General features: G+C 37.3%; 3 protein-coding genes across 3 annotated transcripts; all 3 read right to left on the bottom strand.

The window, feature by feature from the left end:
- Window positions 1–3,221: 3,221 nt before the first annotated feature.
- Window positions 3,222–11,107, bottom strand: LOC141019942 (uncharacterized). Its single transcript, XM_073494981.1, has 22 exons — window positions 11,077–11,107; window positions 10,159–10,527; window positions 9,692–9,823; window positions 9,332–9,478; window positions 9,095–9,220; window positions 8,323–8,466; window positions 8,023–8,169; window positions 7,794–7,940; window positions 7,660–7,697; window positions 7,246–7,323; window positions 6,962–6,991; window positions 6,703–6,865; window positions 6,498–6,611; window positions 6,142–6,317; window positions 5,860–6,054; window positions 5,542–5,745; window positions 5,203–5,444; window positions 5,037–5,103; window positions 4,093–4,184; window positions 3,692–3,851; window positions 3,452–3,508; window positions 3,222–3,293 (listed from the first exon to the last, which is right to left on the bottom strand). The coding sequence occupies exons 1-22, from the start codon at window positions 11,105–11,107 to the stop codon at window positions 3,222–3,224; spliced, it is 2,931 nt and encodes a 976-aa protein (XP_073351082.1).
- A 1,937-nt stretch (window positions 11,108–13,044) lies between these two features.
- On the bottom strand, window positions 13,045–15,622 carry LOC141019944 (interferon-induced protein 44-like). Its single transcript, XM_073494982.1, has 6 exons — window positions 15,606–15,622; window positions 14,956–15,154; window positions 14,661–14,813; window positions 14,367–14,538; window positions 14,176–14,276; window positions 13,045–14,034 (listed from the first exon to the last, which is right to left on the bottom strand). The coding sequence occupies exons 1-6, from the start codon at window positions 15,620–15,622 to the stop codon at window positions 13,873–13,875; spliced, it is 804 nt and encodes a 267-aa protein (XP_073351083.1). The 3' UTR covers window positions 13,045–13,872.
- A 1,992-nt stretch (window positions 15,623–17,614) lies between these two features.
- Window positions 17,615–23,577, bottom strand: LOC141018869 (interferon-induced protein 44-like). Its single transcript, XM_073493587.1, has 7 exons — window positions 23,545–23,577; window positions 22,578–22,611; window positions 22,205–22,403; window positions 21,322–21,471; window positions 20,091–20,262; window positions 19,876–19,976; window positions 17,615–19,792 (listed from the first exon to the last, which is right to left on the bottom strand). The coding sequence occupies exons 3-7, from the start codon at window positions 22,376–22,378 to the stop codon at window positions 19,631–19,633; spliced, it is 759 nt and encodes a 252-aa protein (XP_073349688.1). The 5' UTR covers window positions 22,379–22,403; window positions 22,578–22,611; window positions 23,545–23,577; the 3' UTR covers window positions 17,615–19,630.
- Window positions 23,578–23,604: the final 27 nt, after the last annotated feature.

The raw sequence follows: 23,604 nt of genomic DNA on the forward strand, positions 1-23,604 counted from the left end.
TCCAGAGGTGAGAAGTAACAAAGTAGAAAAACTATGTTAGTATTTATTATATACATACATGTAAATAAATATATAATTTGATAAGTACATGTATTGCCAGAAAATTACTGTTGATACTGAATTACAGTTAATAGTAAGTAACATTTTAACATGATCGTACTTTATACAACACTCCCTTTAAGTTTAATAGTCTTTAAATCATATTAATGTGATGTGAGGTTCAGTTGCACGTAAATTGCTGGTCGAAATGTCCTTCAGAGGGATTTTTACTTTTATACTTTGTGTCTGTACCTCTACTTTTACCAGAGTCTCTGTACTTCTACTAAATAATATTGTGTACTTTTGCCACCTCTGTACAACTCAACTATACATTATTTGTGTATACTGTAGGGAATAACTAAAGGTGGTGAAATGCAAAGTATAATCCCAACTTCCATAGCGCTGTAAGCTTGAAAGTGCAAAGTCAGGCTGTGCTGTTTAAAGCTTCTGTTCATAGGGGGGAAAAAATCTTTTTTCTGTAAGTCTGTGATGCTGTTTTATATCGGGCTTTTTACATTAATGCTAACGCAAGTTAATGGTAGTTAGGTACACAGTAAATAGGGGCTATTCATATTAACACTAGGAACAGGTTGAAGAAAAGTACAACCCAAAGCTCTTTTAAAACTTAGTTACAGGTACAGTCGGTCAAATGTGGCCCTTTGGTGTCATCTAGTGGTAGTCATTGAAAACTACAACAACCGCAAGCATATCTAATACTCTATTCTACAGTGTATTGGATTCGACTCACAAATTTCAAGCTCGGCCCTGTTAGGTAACTGCTTCAGTTCTTAGAGAAAGGTCATCAGGCTGCTGAAACACTATAATTAAGACTGGTGTTAGCAATATTAATGTGCTAATATGCTACTCCAACATTATAAAATTTTACACTGAGTATCTCTACCAACTTTGGTAAAAGCCATCACAGACCTCTAGTCAACGTGCCAAGTTTTACCTACAACCGGTCACCCCTAGGTAGTAGGGGTTCTGCAACACGCCATATAATGAGGCATTATAAAAACCATCAGCTGATAAACTTCATGTGTAACATTGGCCGAATATACAAGAATAATTAAGAATTTGCCATAGACAGACTCACAAAGTAATGGATTCTGAAGAATTCCTCTCCCTTTTCATCTTTTTGCTGCTGTTGACTGTGTAGCTGTGGCTGCTTTGAACTTTAGTATATTGATGTGCAAGTTAGTCGTGTGCAACTTCTATTAGATATGTTATCCTGGCTATTTGAATTAATACCAAAAATGTGAATGTCAGGCATCATTATATAGACTGACCCCAAGCACCCCCATCTGTGACTCATTTTCAGCGTCCCTGGCTTTGCATCAATATTGTGGATTTCCATGTTGTTCATCGTGGAGTATTCCCAGTAATTACACAAAACTAAGTGTTTTTTCCTATACAGATAGCAAGGCAGTCATTGAGCCAACAGAGGAGTGATTAGCACTGTTCAGAAACATGTAAGAACCCCCCTTCATACTTCACGGTTATGTTTGGAAAAGAGTCTGTAAAATATTGAGGGCACCTTTCATGTGTTCAGCTGTAATCAAGATCACTTTCACAACCACATCTTCCACTGATTGATAAGTGTGTAGTTAAGTTAAGTGCCACTTGCTCAAGAACATCAGGGTTGTGAGTGAAGGGAAAAGAGGACATTATTTATTTCCACCAGCGATTTTGGCAGCTTCAGTAATCTGCGATCCCAGTCCCTCCACTGAAGTTTTATTGGGTAATTGGTCAGTCCTCATTATCCTCTCAAATGGATAAGACTATGTGTCATACAGGCTTTAGTTTAGAGCCACTAGCTATTTCCCATGATCGCTCCTCTGCTTTGTCAGCATGTCTGTCCTTGATTGATGGCAAAAACAATTAAACCAGATACAAAGCATGCAGGGAAATTCCCCTTGATCTTTTCTTGTAATGGCATTATTGTCTTGATAAAACGATATGCTCCCTCTTCAAAGCTTCTTCGTCCTTATCATCATTGTTCATCAACCTCATTTTTTGCTACTTAATGGAAAAAGGAAATATAGACTATCCACCAAAAGAAACTTCAAACTGTAAGCTACTACTTCAAATTATAAGCAGTGATACCATCGATGACTCATCAGTACCATTTCACTGGGATTTAAAATGTACAGTTTAAAGGAAACACTGGGATCTAGACTTTACCTTATATTATCTAAATTGGGTGAAATCTTAAAAATCCCCACACTGTCATCATATTGCTTTCTAGAGGTCATCTGTGTCCAAAAGTACTTTAAATGCACTGTCATATGTGATTAAATGCTGCACCCTTGAGGTAGACGTATGTATTATACACTCACGTGTTCGAAAAACATATTGCACCTTTAATATGGTTCTGTGACCACTGTGTGTTATGCTGAATGTGTGAGGTATTATGTGCAATTTAAATGCATACAATGCAAATGCAAGTTTGGTTCTGCCCGTCCCTTTAATTTGTCTTGTAAAGTTTGACACACCTCGAAGTGTCCCAGCTTGCATGTAAATACAATACAAATTGAAAAAGAAAGAAACAACTGAGACATGAATGTTTTCACTTTGAAGGAAGTTTGTTTTTTTAGACAGTGACTGACTGAGGGTGTGGGCAGTAACATGTTTGTGGAAGCTCCCACACCCAGGCAAATGAATTAGGTGGAGAGATGGTGACAATTTCAACAACACTGTGAGAACTTCTGATGTTATGGGCCTCATTTTATTGAATATCCAGGAGAGTTTTGTGTGCTATGTTAATCTGTAATTCAATTGTTAATATAAAGAAGTAAGTTACAAGAACAGTGTAGAAATGATATAAAAACTTCATATTTCTAAAATTTACTTAATTTCTAAAATGCACTGACTGTCAGCAACATGAGCTAAATCTAAAATGTGTTCAGCGTAATAATATTAATTGAATGCTTTAATACAACAAGAATTATTGTTTTGTACAATTGTTCACACCTAAATAAAGAGACTTTAGTAACTGGAGAAGTAGTAGCATGTAAAATGTAATCTAAAACTTTTTCTTTACAGTCCACGGACAATGACAAAGCCAGCTCGGACCTTAAGATAATGAATCATGTTGACATACATGTCACCATTTGCATTCATTCAAGAAGAATTCATGAAAACATAAAGAATAATAAAAATAACTACTATACAGATTTTTTTCATTCTTTTTTCCCCTCATCTGTCTGCTCCTCAGGCTTGTCCCAATCTTCAGACACTGAAGGTGCATCTTTCTGTTAAAATAGATTATGGTAATCAGTTTTGGTAAAATCATCTGGGGGTAGGTCTCATTTAAAAAAGATGTGTTAGGGATCTTTAGTAAACTTTCATAGTAATACAACTATTTGCCAAAAGAATGCTTGAAATAATGTGTTGCATTTTAGGGACTCACCACAGATCTGTCTTTGCCAACAGAGCATGTCAGCCACTTAATGTACTCCTCTCGCACCTGAAGCATACAAATCAACAGTTCAATGCTAAAAATATACAAAAACAAGAAAAAATACTTCAAAACAAACCATTACACAAAACGTAATGCTACATCAGGTGCACAGCACATCTTAAAATATCCAAATTATAACAGTAAACGGAGGATGATGAAGAAGAAGAGAATGATTTAGCTGAAGTCTACCTCTTTGTTGAGCAGACAGTGGACGATGAAGAGGAAGGTGCCCTGCTGGGAGTTGAGAATTATAAACATGACCTGAAAGAAGAGATTCGACTGGTACAGGCCCAGAATCCAGGTACAGCCCAGGATGACAAACTGGGCCACAATCTTGAACAGAATCAACCTGTAAAATATTAGAATTTAATTAATTCTGAACTTAACAATATAGCTCTTTAAAAATAGACTACAGTATTTTCAACAGTTTGATCATGTTGACACGAGTCATCATAACCCCCACAATGAAGTCTGTGATATATTGTAATACTGTGTGCACATTATGTATGAATTCACACCAAGTTTCCTGGAAAACAGACGGTTCTGTTGAACAAGTCAAGCAATGCAATCCAGACACTCCTGGTTCATACCTGGTGTCTTTGGATTGAGAAATGTCACTCCTCATGTTGGCCAGGGTGGGTCTCAGACTCCACAGAGTAGCAAGGAACAAAATCCAATTTAGCTTAAACAAAAACAAAAAAAAGACACAGAAGCTGAGCGAAGATAGAACAGCATATTGCAAAAAAATCTAATATGTCTTTCTGAAGAATGAGTGAAAGGAGGCCTGACACAGGTGTTGTCAAAAGTAGGAAAGTGTAGTCCTTTTTAGAGAGTAATTTGTCTCAATGAGAATATCTTTGATATTGCGAGTTGAGGCTAACAGAGTAGAAACACTGCGAGGGAACAAAACGTCACTCACATCCAGTGGAAAATGACTAGGGGCAAAGTTTTGTCTTTGCATTGTACTACATGCAATTGGTCTTAGGGTTGGGCGATGTCTACTGAGTTGGCATTTGGACGATGGACGATGTCCACAGTGAAATATTGGACAATGAGATCGTTACTGTGGGGAGGCCCAACTGAGCAGGTTTAATTAGAATAAATGTGACATGCAGACACAACTTCAGTGCATTGAGCAGCAACAAACTTCTTTTCATTTCTTCGCCAACTTGTCACAAACCTCAACAACTCCTGCCTTATGGCGACTCTGAGAGGACACACTTTTTTTTTTACTCTCTCTGGAGGGAGGACTTTTAAATCACGATGTTATTATGGTACAGGGCTCAGTAATTAATGCTTCCAGCCATCAGGGATGGACAATTGGCCGGACCCGAATTGGTCTTCATTAAAAACCCAGCACAGCATTGAGAGAGCTTCAAGACATGCATCTTCTATCTCCTTTAACATGGTCAACAAAAATATTTTGTCAAAGTAAGTCTTGAAGTGCATGTTGGCTTGTTTTTGGTAAGCTAAAAATTGGTTGATTTTGATCGTGTTTCCATAAGTTGCATTTGCTGAGATCCAATGTACTCACTCCAAGGATAACAATCACAGGGCCTGTTAAAGCCCAGTTGAAATGCCGCTTTGTAGAGAGCCAGCACCTGCAACAGAATCAAATAAAAAATCCTTTCAGCCAAGATGCCCATCAGACAAACAGGAGAGTATGAATTAGTACATGTATAACTGTTTGTCCTACTCACGCCTCTGCCTCAGTCGCACCATATCCATCAGAATATACCAATGCAGAAATTCCCACAATCACAAATGGAACACCGTAGCCAATAACGTAGAGGAGTGGCCTGGGGAGGCCATCTCTTTGGATCACCTGCACCTTGGAGAGCCTTCGGACCAACAGGTGGAGCTGTAGCGCCTCCAGCAGCATCCACACAAAACTTGCAACAACTAAGAAGTGGAGAAGGCCCGCCATGACAGTGCAGGCCAGCTATGGAGACACATGATAAGTATCTTGAAACCAAGCTTTATGCACAAGTGGATTTAACCACAGCAGAGAGTTGTTTTGCATGTTAGTCCTGCTCTACCTCATCTTCAAGATATCTGTCATTCCACAGCAGCAGTAGATGAGATAAAGCAAGGCTGAGGCACATGTGGAGACGGGCCGTGTTGTTGATCTTGGGGTTCCAGCTACACAGAAGGAAGGTGAAGATGGCCAAACCAAAGAAGAACAGTCCAACAATCACACACATTCGGTTTAGCCACTCCAGGAATGGAACCTCTGGTGGTGGCTGAGAAGAAGGAAAACAACATGTATACTGTTAGATCCTGATCAGCCCTACCTTACCTACGACCCTTATCATTTTAAAAAGACTTGTGTCCCAGACCATAAAAATGTGATATACCTCCCCAATCTGCATGATGAGGGCAAAGGTAGAAAGGTGAGAGCAGCTGCACACTGTGTAGTTTTCATCAGAATATGCAACCCAGCAGCCCTCTACTGACCAACGCATCGTCTCTCCCTCATTTCCTCCCTCATCTTTGTTCTTGCTTTTGTCTTCCCAGTAGACACACGTCACTATTCCAGATTCGGGTACTTTCTGAGACAGCGAGAAAAACAGAGATCAGACAGATAAAAAGTCTTTCTGGATATATGTACAATCTAGAGATTTTGGTTGATGTTGTACCTTTTTATGTTGGATGGTAAAGTTGACAGGCTCAGTCAGGTTGGTGTTGTTTATTGTCGGTAAGATCGCAGTAAAGACATCCGAGTACATCTCTGTCTTGTTTTCTGTTTGAAAGTATTGATGACTAAGGAGACTCTCCATCCCATTTAGTGTCAGAAAGGCAGCTGTTGCAGAACCTGGGAGTGTCCATATGATACATGAACAAACATCTCCACCAATCAGCCTGATTATTAAAACCACTGACAAGTGAAGTGAATAAAAAGGATCATCTCGTAACAATGCAATGTTCTGCTGGGACACCTTCGGGTCCTAGCATTCATGTGGATGCCACTTGACACCAATAAAGTCTCTCTCACCATTGTTGGCGCTGGCTAGAGCCTGCAAGTTGATTTCCATGGTCTGTCCTTGAGCAGAAAGATGGGCACTGTTGTTATCATGAGTCCCTGGGCCAATGACCTGTAGGCTCAAATCTTGCACATGGATGAACAATACAGCATGTTTATATTCCCGGAGAACTCAAATGTAGCCCATCTAATCTTAACGAAGGGCAACTTCTCTTACCAACTGTTGGAGATTGCACTGCTCTTTTGGTTTGGTTCTGAGTTGCTGGCACCATCGCAGCAACCAGACGGTCTGAGAGGCCCAGAATCACACTGCCGGTCTCTGCGTCCCCTTCACTACTCACCTTAACTGACCTGGCGCGGGGTCCAACACCTGATACTTCCTTCAAGAATTTAAGTCATTGTCAAGATTAAATAAACAGGTAGTCAAAAATACAAACATATTATATAAAGCTCTAAATTTGTTGGATGTTAAGTACCATAGATGCAGAAAAGCTGTTTGCCACTGTCTGCAAGACACCAAGGACAGAGGGAAGAGTTACATTAGGAAGAACATAATTGCAGTGTCCTCAGTAGATGCACCCACAGACACCTTTTTTTTTTCTTTTTTTTTTTGAGAATTTGGTTTGTTGATTGTTGTCAAGGTTTTAATATATTTTTACAAGCTTTAAATTAATCACATTAGCAATGAATAGCAATCAGTTATGCACTCACTGATATAAAATACAGAATTATTTGTCACAAGCTATGGTTTTCCACACACCGCTTCTGGTAAGATGATTGTGTTGTTCTGAAGTTGTTGATCCATGTTGACAAGGAAAGTTCTCTCTTTTGTCTGACCCTGCAATAAAAGTGTTTGTTTAGTATGTGTTTATTATACTACACTGTAAGCTGATGATTTAACATCTATGTTTTCAGAGAAAGGTACTATGTAAAAAATTATCATGTTTCCATTTCACAATAGTGAGACATTATTTTGTTATCATGGAGCAGGCTTGGTACGTGCTAATATGGACACCAAGCCCATTTCAGTACTGGCATCTAGATTTCCTTCTATTAACATCCTAAAATGTTGTTGCTTTATTTGAGTGGTGTAGGGATATGTGTTTGGACATTATTATGCTAAACATTCTTTAAAGATCTTAACCTTTCAATTAAAAAATCTATCTGGGCGTACCTCTGGGGGTTTGATTTCATCTAGTATCTCTTGGAGACCTGTCAGCAATTTAGAAAAAATTGTATATGAATGTATCATTTTATCTTTCTACAGTTTTTATATTTTTTGATTAACTGTAAATTGACTGTGCTCACTCTGACAAAATGAGACCCCTAACGTCCACACGATTCCAGTTGAAGGGTAGAATCCATCAGGACAAGAACAATAGAAGGTCCCAGGTACATTTGTACACACAGTTTGCCTACCACATATACCAGGCGTCTCACTGCACTCATCTATATCTGTAAAGAGAGAAAACACACAACAGTAAGATATATGATGATAAAATCAAAAGACACACTAGTAGTGAACATGTTCACACACCTGTACATGGGTTAGAAACACTGGCGATCACATCTGGTTTGTTCAGCCGGAAACCAGGAAAGCAGGTGCAAATGTAAGATCCAATTGAGTTTGTGCAGTTGGCATTAGGACCACAGACAGTAGCATCTTCGAAACACTCATCAACATCTGCCAAAAACAAGATACACAAATGAAACAATAAACCAGACAGCTTTGTGTCTGACTCTTGACATCTGTTGTAGACCATTGAATTTGCAGCTTTCCATCTGCTTCAAAAGGCCAGAAAACATCTTTCATCTGAAGAAACATCCACTCAAATACCAATACAGATGTTGGTCTCGCTGGGTTCTTCGGCTGGTTCAGTTGGTTGGTAACCCGTTTCACATGCACAGGTGTGAGCTCCAGGTGTGTTGGTGCAAACAGAATCAGGACCGCAGATAGTCGAGTTGAAGCACTCATCGATATCTGAAAATGTTACTGTATGTGAGTCTCATTGAACTGAAAATTGGCCCAAATCACATTTGGCTGGTAGATTATATACTGTCAAATTCAAACTTTGACTTAAACAAATAGCCAAATTCCAACTCGCTTTTCCTAGCAAACCCATAACTCTTTCTTTTTTTCTAAACAACTGAAAGATGTTCCTGAGGTTGTTTGTCCACAATCTAAGTTAAAAGTGGATATCCTTTTTTAAAAGATCAAAAACCTTATTATATTGGCATAGCATCCAACACCGACATATCAAATGTCCTCAGATTTAATAACAATAATAATAATAATAATAATAACTTTGGTGCTTCACACAGAAGGGCAATTAAAATAAAACATTCAATATGAAGTACAGTCTGCTGCAGTCAACAAATAAAAACAAGTCAGGCAGCGATTACAACAAATAAAATAGTTAATCACAAGCCATACAGTAGCGGTAAGTTTTGAGTACTTGAATACTTTCAAAGCCTAAATTTATCTGTAACCTACATGGCTGAGCAAATTAAGTGACCCTTATAATGTGTATCTGTTAACGGTGTGGTGCATGTTGATGCTCCACATATAGTCTAGTCTAGTCTAGTTTAGTACTGAATAGTTTACAGACCCTGGCAAACAGGGGTTGCGTCCGGGACATTCTGGTAGCCTGTATGGCAATCACACATGTAACTTCCTGGGTTGTTGGTGCAGGTCCCATGATCACCACACACGTTGTCAAGACACTCATCATTATCTGTAGTGAGAAATTGACAACTGACTCATATCAACCGTTCACAACATGTATACATTTAATGTAACTGCATCAGAGAGAGATAGAGAGACATCATTTTCTTTCAAATGGTACCTTTGCACACGTTTGACGTTCCAGGTGGTAACGCTGGATCTGTTGCGTTGAATCCATCCAAACAGGTACAGAAGTAAGCTCCGATAGTGTTATTACATTTGGAGTAAGAACCACAAATCCCTGAAGTCCTCTGACACTCATCTATGTCTGCCAAGATATATAACGGACAGGACTTTAAATAAGATACATAATGACTGCATACTTTAAAAGTGCACTATGTAGTTTTCACCAAGAAATTTTAACGGGAAGAAAAAAATCTTCATTGACTGATTTGTTAAACTAAATAAACAAACTCTCTTCTTTTTTGTGACTGAATATACTGAATAATATAATAATAATAATGAATTAAGATGTACTTACCAACACAGCCGTATGAATCTCCAGTGGGAAGGTGTGTGGGGGGGATTTCATATCCAGAAACACAGGTACAGCCTCCAGCAGATGAACACTGAGCAAGTGGTCCACAGGAGTTTGGATTACATGAAGTATGATCTGAACAGACATAACATGATCACAACACCATCATATAATAAATTATTATTAATCATAGTTTTTAAAATAAAGTGTTTTGCCATCCTCCACCTTATGCCTGTTTATCATGCGCAACTAACACAACAAGTAGCAAGTAGACTCATGTAATTTGCCAATTAGAGTGGGACATACCAAACACTGACATATTCTAAAATTCAAGTATATTTTTCAAAGATTTAATTTTTGACTCAATTTGTTAGCCTGATATTATAATTTTACATATGATTTCTATAACTTTGTTCATTAAACCAAGCTTTACCTGACAGGGAATTTGAATAACAACAGTCACTACTCACAAGTCATGTATGCCATGTCACTTCTTCCATGACTCGATGGTTTAAATACGTAGAATCCTCCAGGACACAAAGCAATACTCACTGATATAGATATCCCTGTACAGTGAGAATAATAAGCATATGCAGTCCCTGTTGTGGGGGTCACAGACTCAGTAGTTGGATATGAAAATGGAATACGAATCGGATATAGGGTGCCACCACGTTGTTGTGCTATACAGCTTTCAACAACTCTGTCTCCACCAATGCCTGTGAAGCGCCACCACTTGCCAACAAGAAGTGTGTCAGTTTTTGGATATCCAGGGAAAGAAGTAGATGTAAAGTCTCGGTTGCGCCATGGTTCAGTTATGTTGGTGTATCCATCACAAGAGCCTGCAAGGAAAAAGGAAACACTGGCAATAATGTTGATTTAAGCTGTTTGCGTTGCCTGTTAGTGTGTAAATGAATATGATACATACCAGAAGGAAAGACACAAGAGACAGGGATGACAAGGAAGCCTTAGAAAAAGAGAAACAATGGAGAGTTAAGTTGTCAGTGGCTTGAAAAGATACTAAACTTTGTATATATATGCACATTTTAAAGATCAGACGACTAACAATGAAAGAAAAAAAAAGTATATATATAGGTAGATTCAGAAGGAGCCCGGCACATCCAAGATGACACATTGGGATGTGTACACATTTAACCACAAATGACAGACTTAATTTCCAGCGATGTCTTTAAAATATATTGAAAAGGTAATCATCGACTTTGATGTTAAATCATGTTCTGTTTAAACAACGTTATGTTAAAAATGAACAGCAGTAACATGGGAACACTAACATTTTGAGTTAATTCATAGAGACGAGTCAAAAATGTCCCCCTCACTTAATAAGTGTGGAGATTCTCACACATCTATACGAAAAATAAGAACTGACTTACACAGGAGAAGTGAGGAGGCACAGTAGTTCATCGTGACATCTCAAATCCACAGATCAAGTGAGACTGTCTGAAGTCATGTTAAATTTGCAACCCCCAAACAATTGTTTTTAAAAGCTTTGAGGCAAATGTAAAAAACTATGCAAATTTCCTGATGCGCAGTGTTGAAGGCCACCTCCATCATGTAAGCAAAAGGAAAAGTTAGGAGGAGAAAAAGGAATGATGCAATCACTTAGCACTTCTAATGCTAAGTGACTGCAATTCTGGTACCAAAGTTTAATAAAGATGTGTTTTAATGCTCATATGCTGTTTGTGTTGTGCTGATGGTGTATCATATTGTGCACACAGATGGCTACAGAGTAGGTGTGCATTTCCCTTGAAGATTGTGCTCATTCAGTCTGTGTGTTTGTCAAAGGGATTATAAATACAAGTAAAACAAGCAGAGACAATGGAAAGATATTGAAAATAAGAATCAGTATCACAAAAATTATTTCATGCATTTCTTGTATGACCCTAAGGCAGGTTACCACCTTCATCCTAACAAAATATATCCTAAATAGCTTCTTCTTTTCAACATTTTTTTGATGTACCTTTAAGACAAATTCAAAGGACACATCTTAAGTTATAAAAGCTTTTCAAGCATTTTCAAGTTGCTATTAAACCATGAATCATAACCTATCTATGTATTTTAATAATTTGCCTATAAAACTCTAAAGAGGAAAAACACCTGTGTTTGATGTGTGTGCGATTGGTTTGGAGTACTCTAGTACCTTGGAGTCACTCACACATCATTCAATCACATCAATGAAAACATGAATTGACTCACCCATGTGCATTGACTATCCCACACTCAAAAACACCCAAAAACTGTTTTTCTTTGAAGTGCACATGCAAAGAAACAGAATGCAAATCCACTTCAAGGGAGGAGAGTGATGCAGTCACCAAGCACCTCTATTAAAGATGTGTACTGTCACTTCAGTTGTGATAGGATTGATATGCCACTGCTGTCAATTTCATTTGACAGGCGTATTTCTTCTCCACAAAGTTTAAGTTTACAAATACAAATTAAAATCTGTTTTGCACAATTAAACACTATCAGAACATCGACTTTCAGTTTGTTTGTCTCAGGTTGTCAGATTTCTGTTGCTTTCAGAGGTTTTAGCAACTAAGGCTTGTAACAGGGCGATCAAAATGTAAGAACATACAATAAATTGTGTTTTTGAAGGGACAATGAAAGTACAAAGGTAAAATTAAATTAAAAATAAAAAATGAAACTTGGATGGAGGATGGGTCTCAGCCCACAACACAATTCAGATTATGATTCCATCTGTATAGTTTTGTAGTCCTCGTGGTTGGCTGTAACAAATCTGGTGATCTCAGGTTATGGTTAAGCAATTAGGATTAAAATTGTGCTCTACTGGGTGTCATTCTAGTTATTGCAATGAACATATACATATGTAGAATATAGTGAGGATGTGAACTCTTAGGTGCTACGTATATGTATGTTCTAAGCAAAGGTTGAATAATGCATACATGTTTCTTTTGTTTCTGCATCACCTCACCTGTTGTAGCAGACGCACCCACAATAAAAAGAGTAGGAAGTACAGCTTGCAGATGAATCGCAGAGTTTACTAAAGCATTCAGAGCAGACTGAATAAAATCATACAGTACAAGTAAGGTAGAGGCCATCTGAATTTTTATTCATTATCTGTTATTGTAATACATTGTGTTACTTAAAGGGGCACTATGTAGTTTTGGAGAAGAAATTAAAACTCATAATTTTAATATTTACAATATTAATGAGGTAATAATACAAACTCAGAAATATTTTCCCTTTTTTCCATAACTGAATAAACAAGCTGTTCTCAGAGGAAAATAAGGTCCCCAGAACACTGTTTGAAGCTAGAAAAGGTGGCAGGGTCCACCACTTATAAACAAAGTAAAACAGTATGAAACTGTGTTGTTCTTTTCATTTGTTTATTCAATTTATTCAGTTATGAACAGTAGATTGATTGTTTATTTAGTTTGTTTAGACATAAAAAAAAATGAATGAAGTTCACACAAAGTTCCCTCACTGAAACTACATATTGCACCTTTAACGTGTGTTTATGTGTATTTAAGGTCCAGTATGTGCATTTAAGATTAATATCGTCTTAAAAAACAAGATAGAAGCAACAACATAAAATAAGATAGAACCACATAAGAACGTAAGAAGAATTTAAAATATTAGTTAAAAGCCTGATTGAAAAGGTGTGTCTTTAACCTTCCCTTAAAAATATCAACAGTCTCTGCAGTCCTGAGGCTCTCCGGCAGGCTGTTCCACAGGTGGGGGCCATAGTGGCTAAATGCCGCCTCACCGTGGGTTTTAGTTCTGGGTTTTGGTATGGATAAAAGGCCGGTCAATGTTAAACAACTGAACGTTAAGTCATTGTTGAACAATTTGATTCTTTAAGAATAAAAGTGACCTGCTATTCACCAGACTGATGATTACTGTGAAGCTCCAATGCTGAAAAACAATCTGAATCAACAAAGCATAAGTAACAATATAATAATGCAAAGACTAAAATGCACAATGAGAGTGATACATGCCTGCTTTATGAGCATAGGTTGGTTTAGCAAGGTAAAATACACAAGAGGCTATAAGATAATTTACAGTAGCTAGTTACTAAATGCAACACATGCAAACCCATAACCAATATTTTCCACTTAATTTCTTTACCATGCACATTCCTGTCTGCAAACTGTCTCGCTTCATGCCGTGACAAAAATGAATTTGCCTCTGCAGTATGTGCTATAGGTCTACCGCCCGTTGACAAAGTCTTCTCCTAAGTTAATTATGTGTTTCAGTGCGCTCAGTATCAGTGTATCAGTGTCGTCATCTGGGTCGATCTCTGAGTGGTAGTTCTTCACAGGAAAGATGCATTTCACTGGTATGCCCAGCGAGTCGCTGAATACCTCCATCTAAATGTGAACAATGTGACATATAAGAAAAGACAACAAAGCGCTGATTAAAGGCACATTTTTGTGTTAGAATATTTATAATACAATCCAACTTGAATAACAACTCACTACAAGCTTATAAAATCACCAATAGAAATGTACCTGCTTCTTCAGGTACTTGCTCATATATACGTTTCTTATATCTGCTTTGACCTCTGAACAGGCTTCGTCAATTTTGGTGAGAATAGCCAGTTGGGGAATCCCTGCAGAAACAGAGCAGAGTCTGAGTCAACTTGATTGAGATTATATTATAATATAATTTATGAAACCTAATAACTAGCCCTAACATTTACCCAAATCTCTGGCTGCAAGTCTGACCTCCCTCATCTTTGCCACAGATTCAGCACTCAGTAGATTTGCAGTAGTGGCGGAGATGACACAAACCAGAACATGAACTCGGTCCTTCAGAGTAGGGGTTTTGTTGTACCAATTATCATCCTCAGATATCTTGGAGAGAGGATTGAACTAGAAAATAACATTAGATTAAATTAAGGAATAACTTTTGCATTTAAATATTTTATGTGTACTTTTATGTAAATAGATTAGAAAATATATTGAACAAGGTTTGATGAAGTCAGCAGTTGTACATTGTAACCATCTTTTATGTGTCCTCTCATGGCCAGTTTGAGGTCCTCCACACTGACTCCTCTGTTAGTTTCCTTCTCAAGGCCCATTATGTCAGTGAAGACAAAGGGGTACACTGTCTCTGGTCCTCCTTTTTGGATTTTGAAAGTTCTGTACTGTAAAACAGAAGGATGCAGTTATATTATGACAACGGTGCCACCTATTGGATGATGACTGTAAAGCAGTTGTGAAATGTTTTATAGTGCATGGCATACAGTATATGACCTTGATTAAACAATAGTCAAAAGTGATCCATACTTCTTTGGTGAAGCTTTCCTGAGAGACTGCGTCTGCCAAAGCCTGACTAGTCATTCTGCCTTGTAAAACGGTGTCGACGGAGTCAATGAAACTGGATTTGCCGGAACCGGTTGGTCCATGAAGCATGATTCTGAGCTGTTGGAGCTCCTCATTATGAGGCTCATAATCTCTCACAACCTGCAGGTCTCTCTCTTTGTAGCTGTTTGATAAACAAGTTGGATTTGATTTTAGCTAAATGTTCTGCTCATAATGTGTGGCTGCTGCTTAGTCACAGACACCACAATGTTACTGACTGACAACAAACAAATGACATAACAAACTAACAACACATGACTCACCCCCATGGTATGTTCCTCCATTGTTCTGTAAAAGCTGACAAGTAAAATATAAATGTTGGTGTCATATATGAGTCTTTATCACAATTGACGCATATGTCATTATCTGTTATTTTAAGTTTGATGTAATGAATAAATTATAGTATCTTACTGTCAGACTCACTCTGAGGAGATTCTGGGCAGGGTTGTTGTTTAAAGAGTCTACTTAGCATAGCTACAATGAGATAACACAACATATAATAAGAAACACTTTTCAATGAACATTATTAATTGACTATAACTAAACCAAATATCAAAAGAATACCTGAGACTTACAGTTTCTCAATGTTCATTTGTAAGTTCAAACTTGTTGCAATTTATCACAGCCCGCGTAACAGCAAATCAAGTGTGCTTCAACAGCAATGCTTTTGTTCTTTAAGTTGATATTTTATTGTAATAAATTGAAATCCCTAAAATTAGACAAAGCATTTAGTGTGTTCAAGAAAAGAAAGTGAAAGTACAAAGCTAAACATACAAAAAAAAGAAAACATTTACATGCAAGTTTTACTTTTACATGATGATGATAATGAAAATTTAAAAAATCCTCCCACTGCATGAATTTATTGCTACAGTTCAAATAGTAGATCGTGCCATTAAAGGAGCATTGGGTAAACATCTATCACACAGATCTAGCTCAAAATGACTGCATTCTTCAAGTATTTTATTTTTATGTCTTTGTTTAATTGTTCCATCTTAGAAAATGTCATCTTACACGTCCCAAAATATGTTATTATTTTGTGGCAAGGTGAAATGCTATTCTGTTGTGCACACAAATGCTTAAAAAAGTGAGAAAATGTAAAGACAGAACTCAAATAATGGTTTCAAAAAAACTGAAGAAAAGGTGTTGCAGGTAGAAAATCTTTAGTGTGGCTTAATTCTGAAAACACAATATTTCATGTCTTACTAAAAACTGTACAATCGTATTTATCAGTATAAATATAAAGAGGACTGCTCACCTGAAGAGTTGTGCCGGTAGAAAAAAGTGGTGATGGGTTACCTCAAGTAGCCTAAGGATTCTGTAAAATTGAGTAATTAAGCTTTAATATTGTACTCCACATTTGTTTTTGACTCATCATAAAAATGTTACATGACTTAACCACAGTTTCTTGTGCACAAATTAAAGCAGTTAATAACCATGAGTTGATGTTCCTCATCTAGTGAATTGCAAAGACATGTTTACTCTACCTGAGAGCATCCAGTCGTACCTGTACTAGTTGATGTCTGGTGTTATATACGTGTATTTTGTGAGGCACGTATCTTTAAATGTTTAGTAATACTTTCAGTTTCTTTCTCATCGTGTGATTTGTAAGAATTGTCCTCACTGACAATAGTCTAGCCCAGGTATGCAGGATGTAGGGTGCAGTCAGGTGTGTCACACATAAAAATGCAGTGTGCCGTGACCCAAGTAACTCTAGTGTCAAATTTTGGAACTCACCTTTGTTAATACACCGAAACAGGGACACACACGTTAAGTTAACTTTCATTTTTTTCAGTATTTCCACTTTAACCACCATTAAAACTTTCATTTAACTGCTGCTTCAGTTTGACCTGTCTTATATTTAAGCTATTTCAAATGTTTAAACTGTGAATTTTCAGCCAACACACTTAAAGCACTGTTATGTAGAAATTGGCATTTTCTGGCGATTTTGGTACCCCCACAGTTTCACACAACACACAACACAACTGTTGTAAATGCAAATCCAAGGTATGTAACAATTTTTCAGACGTAATGTGCCAAATGCCAACAACAAACAAAACTGTGTTATTTTAAGGGAATCAAGTTACATAATGTTGCTTTAAATTTTCTTTGTGTTTTACCTGCATTCAAATCTATAATCACTGCATCACTGCAATGAATTCTGAGCCACAAAATGATTACAGAATACAAAGTCACACCTGAAAGAGTGAATGGCTGCATTCAGTGCTCAAAATCAGATTCCAGCATCACAGGAATGTTGTAGAGCAACAGTTGGAGTCCTGCCTTGCCACAATCAGGGTAGATTCATTTTCACTTGTGTATATTAAGACCTTGACAAACAGCACTGCTATGCATCTTTATAGAAATCAATATTATAATATAACTTTGAATTTTAGGAGACTGGCAGTGATGGTGACATGATTTAGCACCATAACATCAGTTTAGCAACAGCTATTTTGATGATGAACAAATAATGTTAAACAATTGAATGTACAGTCCTTATTAAACAATTTGATTCCAGCATAAGATTAAATACTGACCTCTGGTGGATGTTTGTGGGCACATTTTTGAAAAACGAGAAAACATGTTCCAAGTGAATAATTTATTGCATTGCATCATATGATTTTGACATTGTTAAAGCACTCATGTCTCGAACATGTAAAGAAAAAAAAGTGCATGTTACAGAAGAAGAGATCTCATTCTATCTTATTCTACTATTACTGTAAAACTAGAAATTAAGTAAGATTTTAACACCAGCAGAGGCTGCAAATTGAACACTTGACAGATGAAGCACAGGTATTATATAATGCTTTAACAGGTGGTTATGTGTATGTAAGCACTCAGTCTAAACAGAGAATGACTTCAGAACAAAGAAACATGTATTCATTCTTTCTTCAAACAAATGTATTGGATAGAAGAAGTGTTTACCACCCATTCTTTGAGGGGACAATCTGGCTTTCAAGTATATAAAGTAATAAGTTAGTGAATAATGTAATTACAAACATCATGTGGGGATTTGTATTGTATCTGCATATATAACCAGTAGGCGATATGAGGGGGGATGCCGTCCCCCTTGTTAGCAAAATTACCAAAAAGCATCCCCCTTGTTAACCTGTCATCACTCTCCATCCCCTAGTAGCAGAAAGTGTGTCACAAATCACAAGATCGACGGCGCACAGTGGAGTCAAGCCGTGTACGGCTGCTTTGCGTTCCGGCTGCTTGGTCGATTTTTGACGGAAACCGCAACAAGCTGCACAGAGCAGATCGCGCCGGCAGGAAGTCAGAGACACAGGAACGGCATAGAGCATCCGGTTAATTTTCAAAATAAAACACTCTGTGCAGACTCCTGATTGTATAAAAACGAAAAATGACCAGATCAACAAAATCTGAGCAAGTCAACAAAATCGGGCAGACAAAAGGCTCCGCTTCTGAACCGTTCCCGCTGGGTTCTCTTTATACATGCATGGTATGACGCCATGCGGAGGGCGGAACAAAACCTGTAGCAGACGCGACGTCATAGAGCAGCTTCCGGTGGATTCCCAGCGTGTCTCTCATGCATGGATCTCATGGAGCTCATGCATGGATAATGTAGCTGTTACATTCCCTGACACGAGCTGTTTTATTAGTTGAAATGCACTCTGCTGGACAAACTATGTCATTACACCAATTTTAAATAAGCCCAAGCATGTTTTTCTCCATTATAGTTTTTAAATATAAGGTTTTCATATCGGACATTATATACACCGATACTGATATATTTGTGATAGGCTAAAATCAGCCGATAAAATAGGCCTATCGATGAATCGGTCGGGCTCTACTATTTTGCACAATGTTCATTGTGTGTCCTTCAAGGAATTTAGATGGTAAAAAATTCCAAGGGGTCATGTAACTTAAAATGACCCTGCTTGTAGTGTATTGTGAGAAACATGAGAAAACCCTGCCTGAATAAACTCAGTCCACTGCATACAATTTAAAGGTGTATTTACTCATTACTTTAATACAGTTATAAAAAGACAATTGTAGTAGGGAGAGAAGGACGATAACTGGATAAAATGGAATTGTAGAATTAGAAATGTCACAGTTATGGTTAAGGCGTCAACAATGTCCTTAGGGAGGTGTACATAGGTGTGTCGGGGCAGGGTGGTGCTCCCATTGAGCCATCCCCCCTGTTAAAAATTAACAAATCACCTACTGTATATAACCATGTTGAAGCATCTACCTGCAAAAAACTATCATATTGTGAAAAGGCAGAATGAAATTACATTTAATAATAATATAAATGAATACAGTCTAGAAGTCTGTTGAAACATTTCACAGCTGCATGGCTGCACAACTGCCCGTTTTCTGTACTAATTCATTTAATTATTTATTTCATAAAGTTATTTATTGAATCTTGCACATATTGATCTTCCATACAAACAAGCCTCCTTTTTGTGCATCTAAGATTACTCATGCGGTACCTTAATAAATAAAGTAAAATAACAAATTTCTAACTTAACTACAAACAATGGAATGAAGAATCGAATCACATGATGTACTGTACTACTAATAATACTATTTCTTGCATGCCTATTAAAGCAAGATTTGCTTTTGGAGTGTAGGTCTACAGGTCGTTGAGGAAGTCTTCTCCATAGTTGATCATCTGTCTCAGTGCACACAATATCAGCGCATCAATGCTGTCATGTGTGTTGATTTCAGACACGTAGTTCTTCACAAGAAAGATGCAGTTCGGTTGAAGTCCTAGCAACTTATTGAACTTGTCGACCTGAGTTTTAAAGTAACAGCATTTCAGTTGATCAGCAGTACAAATCTAACAATTCTTTAAAAATATCACCAACAGAAACGTACCTGTTCCTTCAGGTACTTGCTCTTATAGACATTGTTGATGTCTTTTTTCGCCTGAGGACAGGCTTCATCAACTTTGGTGAGAATAGCCACTTGGGGAATCCCTGCCGATACAGAAACCTGATCAGTATTTTGTTTTGCTGGTATTTTGATTCATAAAACCCAAGATGTAATCATCACTCCACACAGAGTATAACCATTGTGATGTCTGCTCTTACCCATATCCCTGGCTGCTTCTCTGACTTCTCTCATCTTCGTCCAAACTTCGTTGCTTAGCAAAGATACTGAGTCAGCAGGAAAGACAGAAACCAGGATATGAACCCTGTCATCCAGAGTGGGATATGGGTTGTAACCAAGATCACCCTCCATCATGTGGCGTTCAGGATTGAACTATAGAAAACAATAAAATGCAAATCAAATAATGTTTTTTATGAACAATGCATTTTTTAACGAAAATGTGTTTAATGCCAACTAGTACAAAAATGGATAACTTAAAGGTACCCTGTGGAGTTTTTGTAATGGTATGAAAATTGTATTTTTTTAAATTTTTTTATTATTCATTTATTTATTTATTTACTTATTTATTTTGGGAGTGGAACCTACGGAGCCCCTAAAGGGACATGAAAAAACACTTAAACGTTTCTCGTGCTCATGATAAACGTTTAAGTTTTTTTCACGTGCCCAAATTATGAACAACAATCAGCAGTATCCCTCAAGCTGGGATATCGTTTGAAAATGGAAGTTTGATAGGTGAACACTATTTATTCATTGAAGTGTAGTTACGGTGAACTCGGACTGCATCTTGATTAGGACTCACAATGAGGATATGGAGTGTAACAATTCTGTGAGAGCTGTCACTGACTTTATTAACAGGCTTTCATAAATCAAACAATCCATATTCGCAGGTGGTGAGGATGATCCAGATGAGCTGACTGGAGAAGGTAAAGTGTGTGCAGAGACTGCACTGTCTCCAGTGCGCAGTGTGCACTTTCTCCAACTTAAACGTTTCTTGTGCTCACGAGAAAAGTTTCTTGTGCTCACGAGAAAATACCTTGTGCGCTTAAAAAAACGTTTAAGTTTGTTTTTTTCCCCCATGTCCCTTTAGGGACTCCGTAGGGACCTCATTTTGTTGGTTTAATGCAAACAATAATGAAAACGGGTGACACGATACACATTCCATCCAATGTTTTCACTCTATTTCACTGATCTACAGGGTACAGTGGTTATGTACCAGAAATGCAGGAAAGACGTAGACTGCTTTCTGCAGGACTAAACATGGATGTAAAAAAATGCAGTATTCAAACTTTTAGGAAAAAATGAATGTTACATCTCAAAAATACGCACAATGCATTTTGATGAGTAAGACTGGATGTAGATATAACTTTTGTTTGTTAACAAGAAAACTCCACAGGGCCGCTTTAAACAATGTCAGAGTTCAGAGGGTTGTACCTGGTAACCATCTTTCACATGTCCCCTCAGAGCCAGTTTGATGTCTTCCACATGAACTCCACCGTAATCGCTTTTCTCCAAGCCCATGATGTCATTGAAAACGAAATTGTAAAATCCGTCTGGACCATTGGGGATTTTGTAAGTTTTGTACTGTAAAGCAGAAGGATCAGTTATTTGCATCAATTTACTCAATCAAAGATAAATATGCAGTCATTAAAGCAACACAAATGAAGGCATTTATTATAATACAAATCTTTCAGCAAAGAAACCTGCTTTAAGAAATGTTTGGTTCTCACTTTTTTATCCTCGCACTAAAAACAACAAAACGCTCAATTAATTAAAGGAATAGTTTTGAGGAATGCACTTATTTGCAAGAATGAAATAAGTGATGTAAATTAGAGGTGCTTCGCCCTGCTGACTAAACTACATGTCTTCATCCTTAGAGGGTATCTCACAGGATGTGTGTGTGTGAGAGATAAGACACATAGGACTGTATCTGAAAGATCACTCCTCCATCAGAAAGTGTTTTATTAAGCATTTCTTCAGCCATAAGTTACAGAAAATATCCTTGTGTTGTGAATTTGGTTTGTGCATGTCATGTTTACTATAGTTTTGTGTGTGAAGCATATCTCTAATATCTAATATATCAGTTTTAACTAATGTTATTATGACCTTTGTTTCCACTGTGTCAAACCAAGAGGTCTGCAGATCAACTGACATAATACATACGTACATAATGATACAGCTAGCAACTGGATTAACGAACTATAATTATAATAAGAAATGCAAAAATATGGTCAGTAGTCCGAGATGCTATTTTACCCACTACCATCTTTCAAAGGGTTTAAACTGCATGAAATTCTTAATGAACAGTTATTCATACTTGTCTGGTGAAGCTGATCGCAGAAGTTGCATCAGTCGGACATGTAATGGTAACTCTGCCTCGTAAAACACTTTCAACAGAGTTGATGAAGCTGGACTTGCCAGCACCAACGGGTCCATGAAGCAGAATTCTGAGACGACTGGCTTCATTGTTTCGAGGTTTGTACCATTTCATAAAATTAAGATTTTCCTTGTTGTTCCTGTATATTGAAGAAAAAATATTAGAATAAAATACTGTATTATTTTGATTATTGAATGCATAATAGGCACATTGTGATCACACACTAACCAGCCAATACAAGAACAAATGTGTTTAGGAGTCAAATCACACCCACACAGCATAATGGCACCACAAATACTGCATGTTTACTCACTCTGGCAAAGCCCTCCATGGCTGACTCAATAGTGCTGAAGAGCAAATGATATATAGTCAGACAACATTTTAACTTTACCAACATCATGCATTATTTTCTATAAAGAAATTGGAATAATTGTTGTGATGATGATTATAATCATTTTAATATTGACGATAGTAATCAGAAGAAGAAGAAGAAGAATGTGAGAATGAGGTGTGATCTCACCTCCTCCCATAGCTAGAAAGTGAGACAATCACATGTAAATGTGCATGAATTTACCCCAGTGGTGAAAGCAGAATTCAGACACTTTGTTTAAGTAAATGAACCAATACAAGGATGTAAAAATAATTCATTCAAAACTAAAAGTTCTCCTACTTAAGCAAAAAAGTAATATCAGTAAATTCTACTTAATTCAGCCTGCTTGTCCTTCAACAATAATGGTCCCTGTGACTGTTATATTAACTAGACTAGACGGAGCTACTTAATCTATTTTAGATACAGATTCAATCCAGTGCTTCTCAACCAGGGCTTGGGCCAGTCCAGAGGACCACAAGAGAAACAAGAAATTATTAAAAGGAGAGAAAAGAAGAAAAAAATAATTCAGCTGCACAAATCTTGATTCATTTTTCTGATTATTTTTAGTCTTTAGTCTTGCTTTTTGTGAAATTCTAGATTGTATTTCTGGCCATCAAGACCTCAACGAGTTTTTCTATAATCAGAAACAAAATCATATTATTTTCATTAACTCATCCTGATGTTTTATTATCATATTATAATTCTACATAGCTTCAGTACTTGAGTAAATTTACTGGGCATGCATGCAGGACATAAAACATGTCTTTCATAAAGTCTGTTTTATAAACATCATAAAGAGACAGACATCAAATCAATCTAAAAACATAAAATCAGTGAAACATTGGCTTCCCAATCACAGGAGCATCTTTTACTATTATATCTGAGAAGAGACATAACAGAAAGTTCTTACCTTTTCTTATGTGGTCCCTGGTTCCTGCAGAATGACACTGCAGGTTGAGAGGGTGGAAAT

Source organism: Pagrus major, chromosome 23 (assembly GCF_040436345.1).
Source record: "Pagrus major chromosome 23, Pma_NU_1.0".
In the NCBI taxonomy this organism is placed as follows: Eukaryota; Metazoa; Chordata; class Actinopteri; order Spariformes; family Sparidae; genus Pagrus; species Pagrus major.

What these genes read in the sequence shown, in the direction of transcription:
- LOC141019942 (XM_073494981.1), bottom strand. Translation starts at nt 11,107, where the DNA reads ATGAACTACTGTGCCTCCTCACTTCTCCTGT. An exon ending in ACAGATATCTTGAAGATGAG is followed by an intron (nt 5,445 to 5,541) that starts GTAGAGCAGGAC and finishes GTGTCTCCATAG; the next exon opens with CTGGCCTGCACTGTCATGGC. An exon ending in CTGTGATTGTTATCCTTGGA is followed by an intron (nt 4,185 to 5,036) that starts GTGAGTACATTG and finishes TTTTTGTTTAAG; the next exon opens with CTAAATTGGATTTTGTTCCT.
- LOC141019944 (XM_073494982.1), bottom strand. An exon ending in ACATAAAAGATGGTTACAAT is followed by an intron (nt 14,539 to 14,660) that starts GTACAACTGCTG and finishes GTTATTTTCTAG; the next exon opens with TTCAATCCTCTCTCCAAGAT. An exon ending in GCAAGTACCTGAAGAAGCAG is followed by an intron (nt 14,035 to 14,175) that starts GTACATTTCTAT and finishes GTTCACATTTAG; the next exon opens with ATGGAGGTATTCAGCGACTC.
- LOC141018869 (XM_073493587.1), bottom strand. Translation starts at nt 22,378, where the DNA reads ATGAAATGGTACAAACCTCGAAACAATGAAGCCAGTCGTCTCAGAATT. An exon ending in AGAAGCAGCCAGGGATATGG is followed by an intron (nt 19,977 to 20,090) that starts GTAAGAGCAGAC and finishes CTGTATCGGCAG; the next exon opens with GGATTCCCCAAGTGGCTATT. An exon ending in GCAAGTACCTGAAGGAACAG is followed by an intron (nt 19,793 to 19,875) that starts GTACGTTTCTGT and finishes TTTAAAACTCAG; the next exon opens with GTCGACAAGTTCAATAAGTT.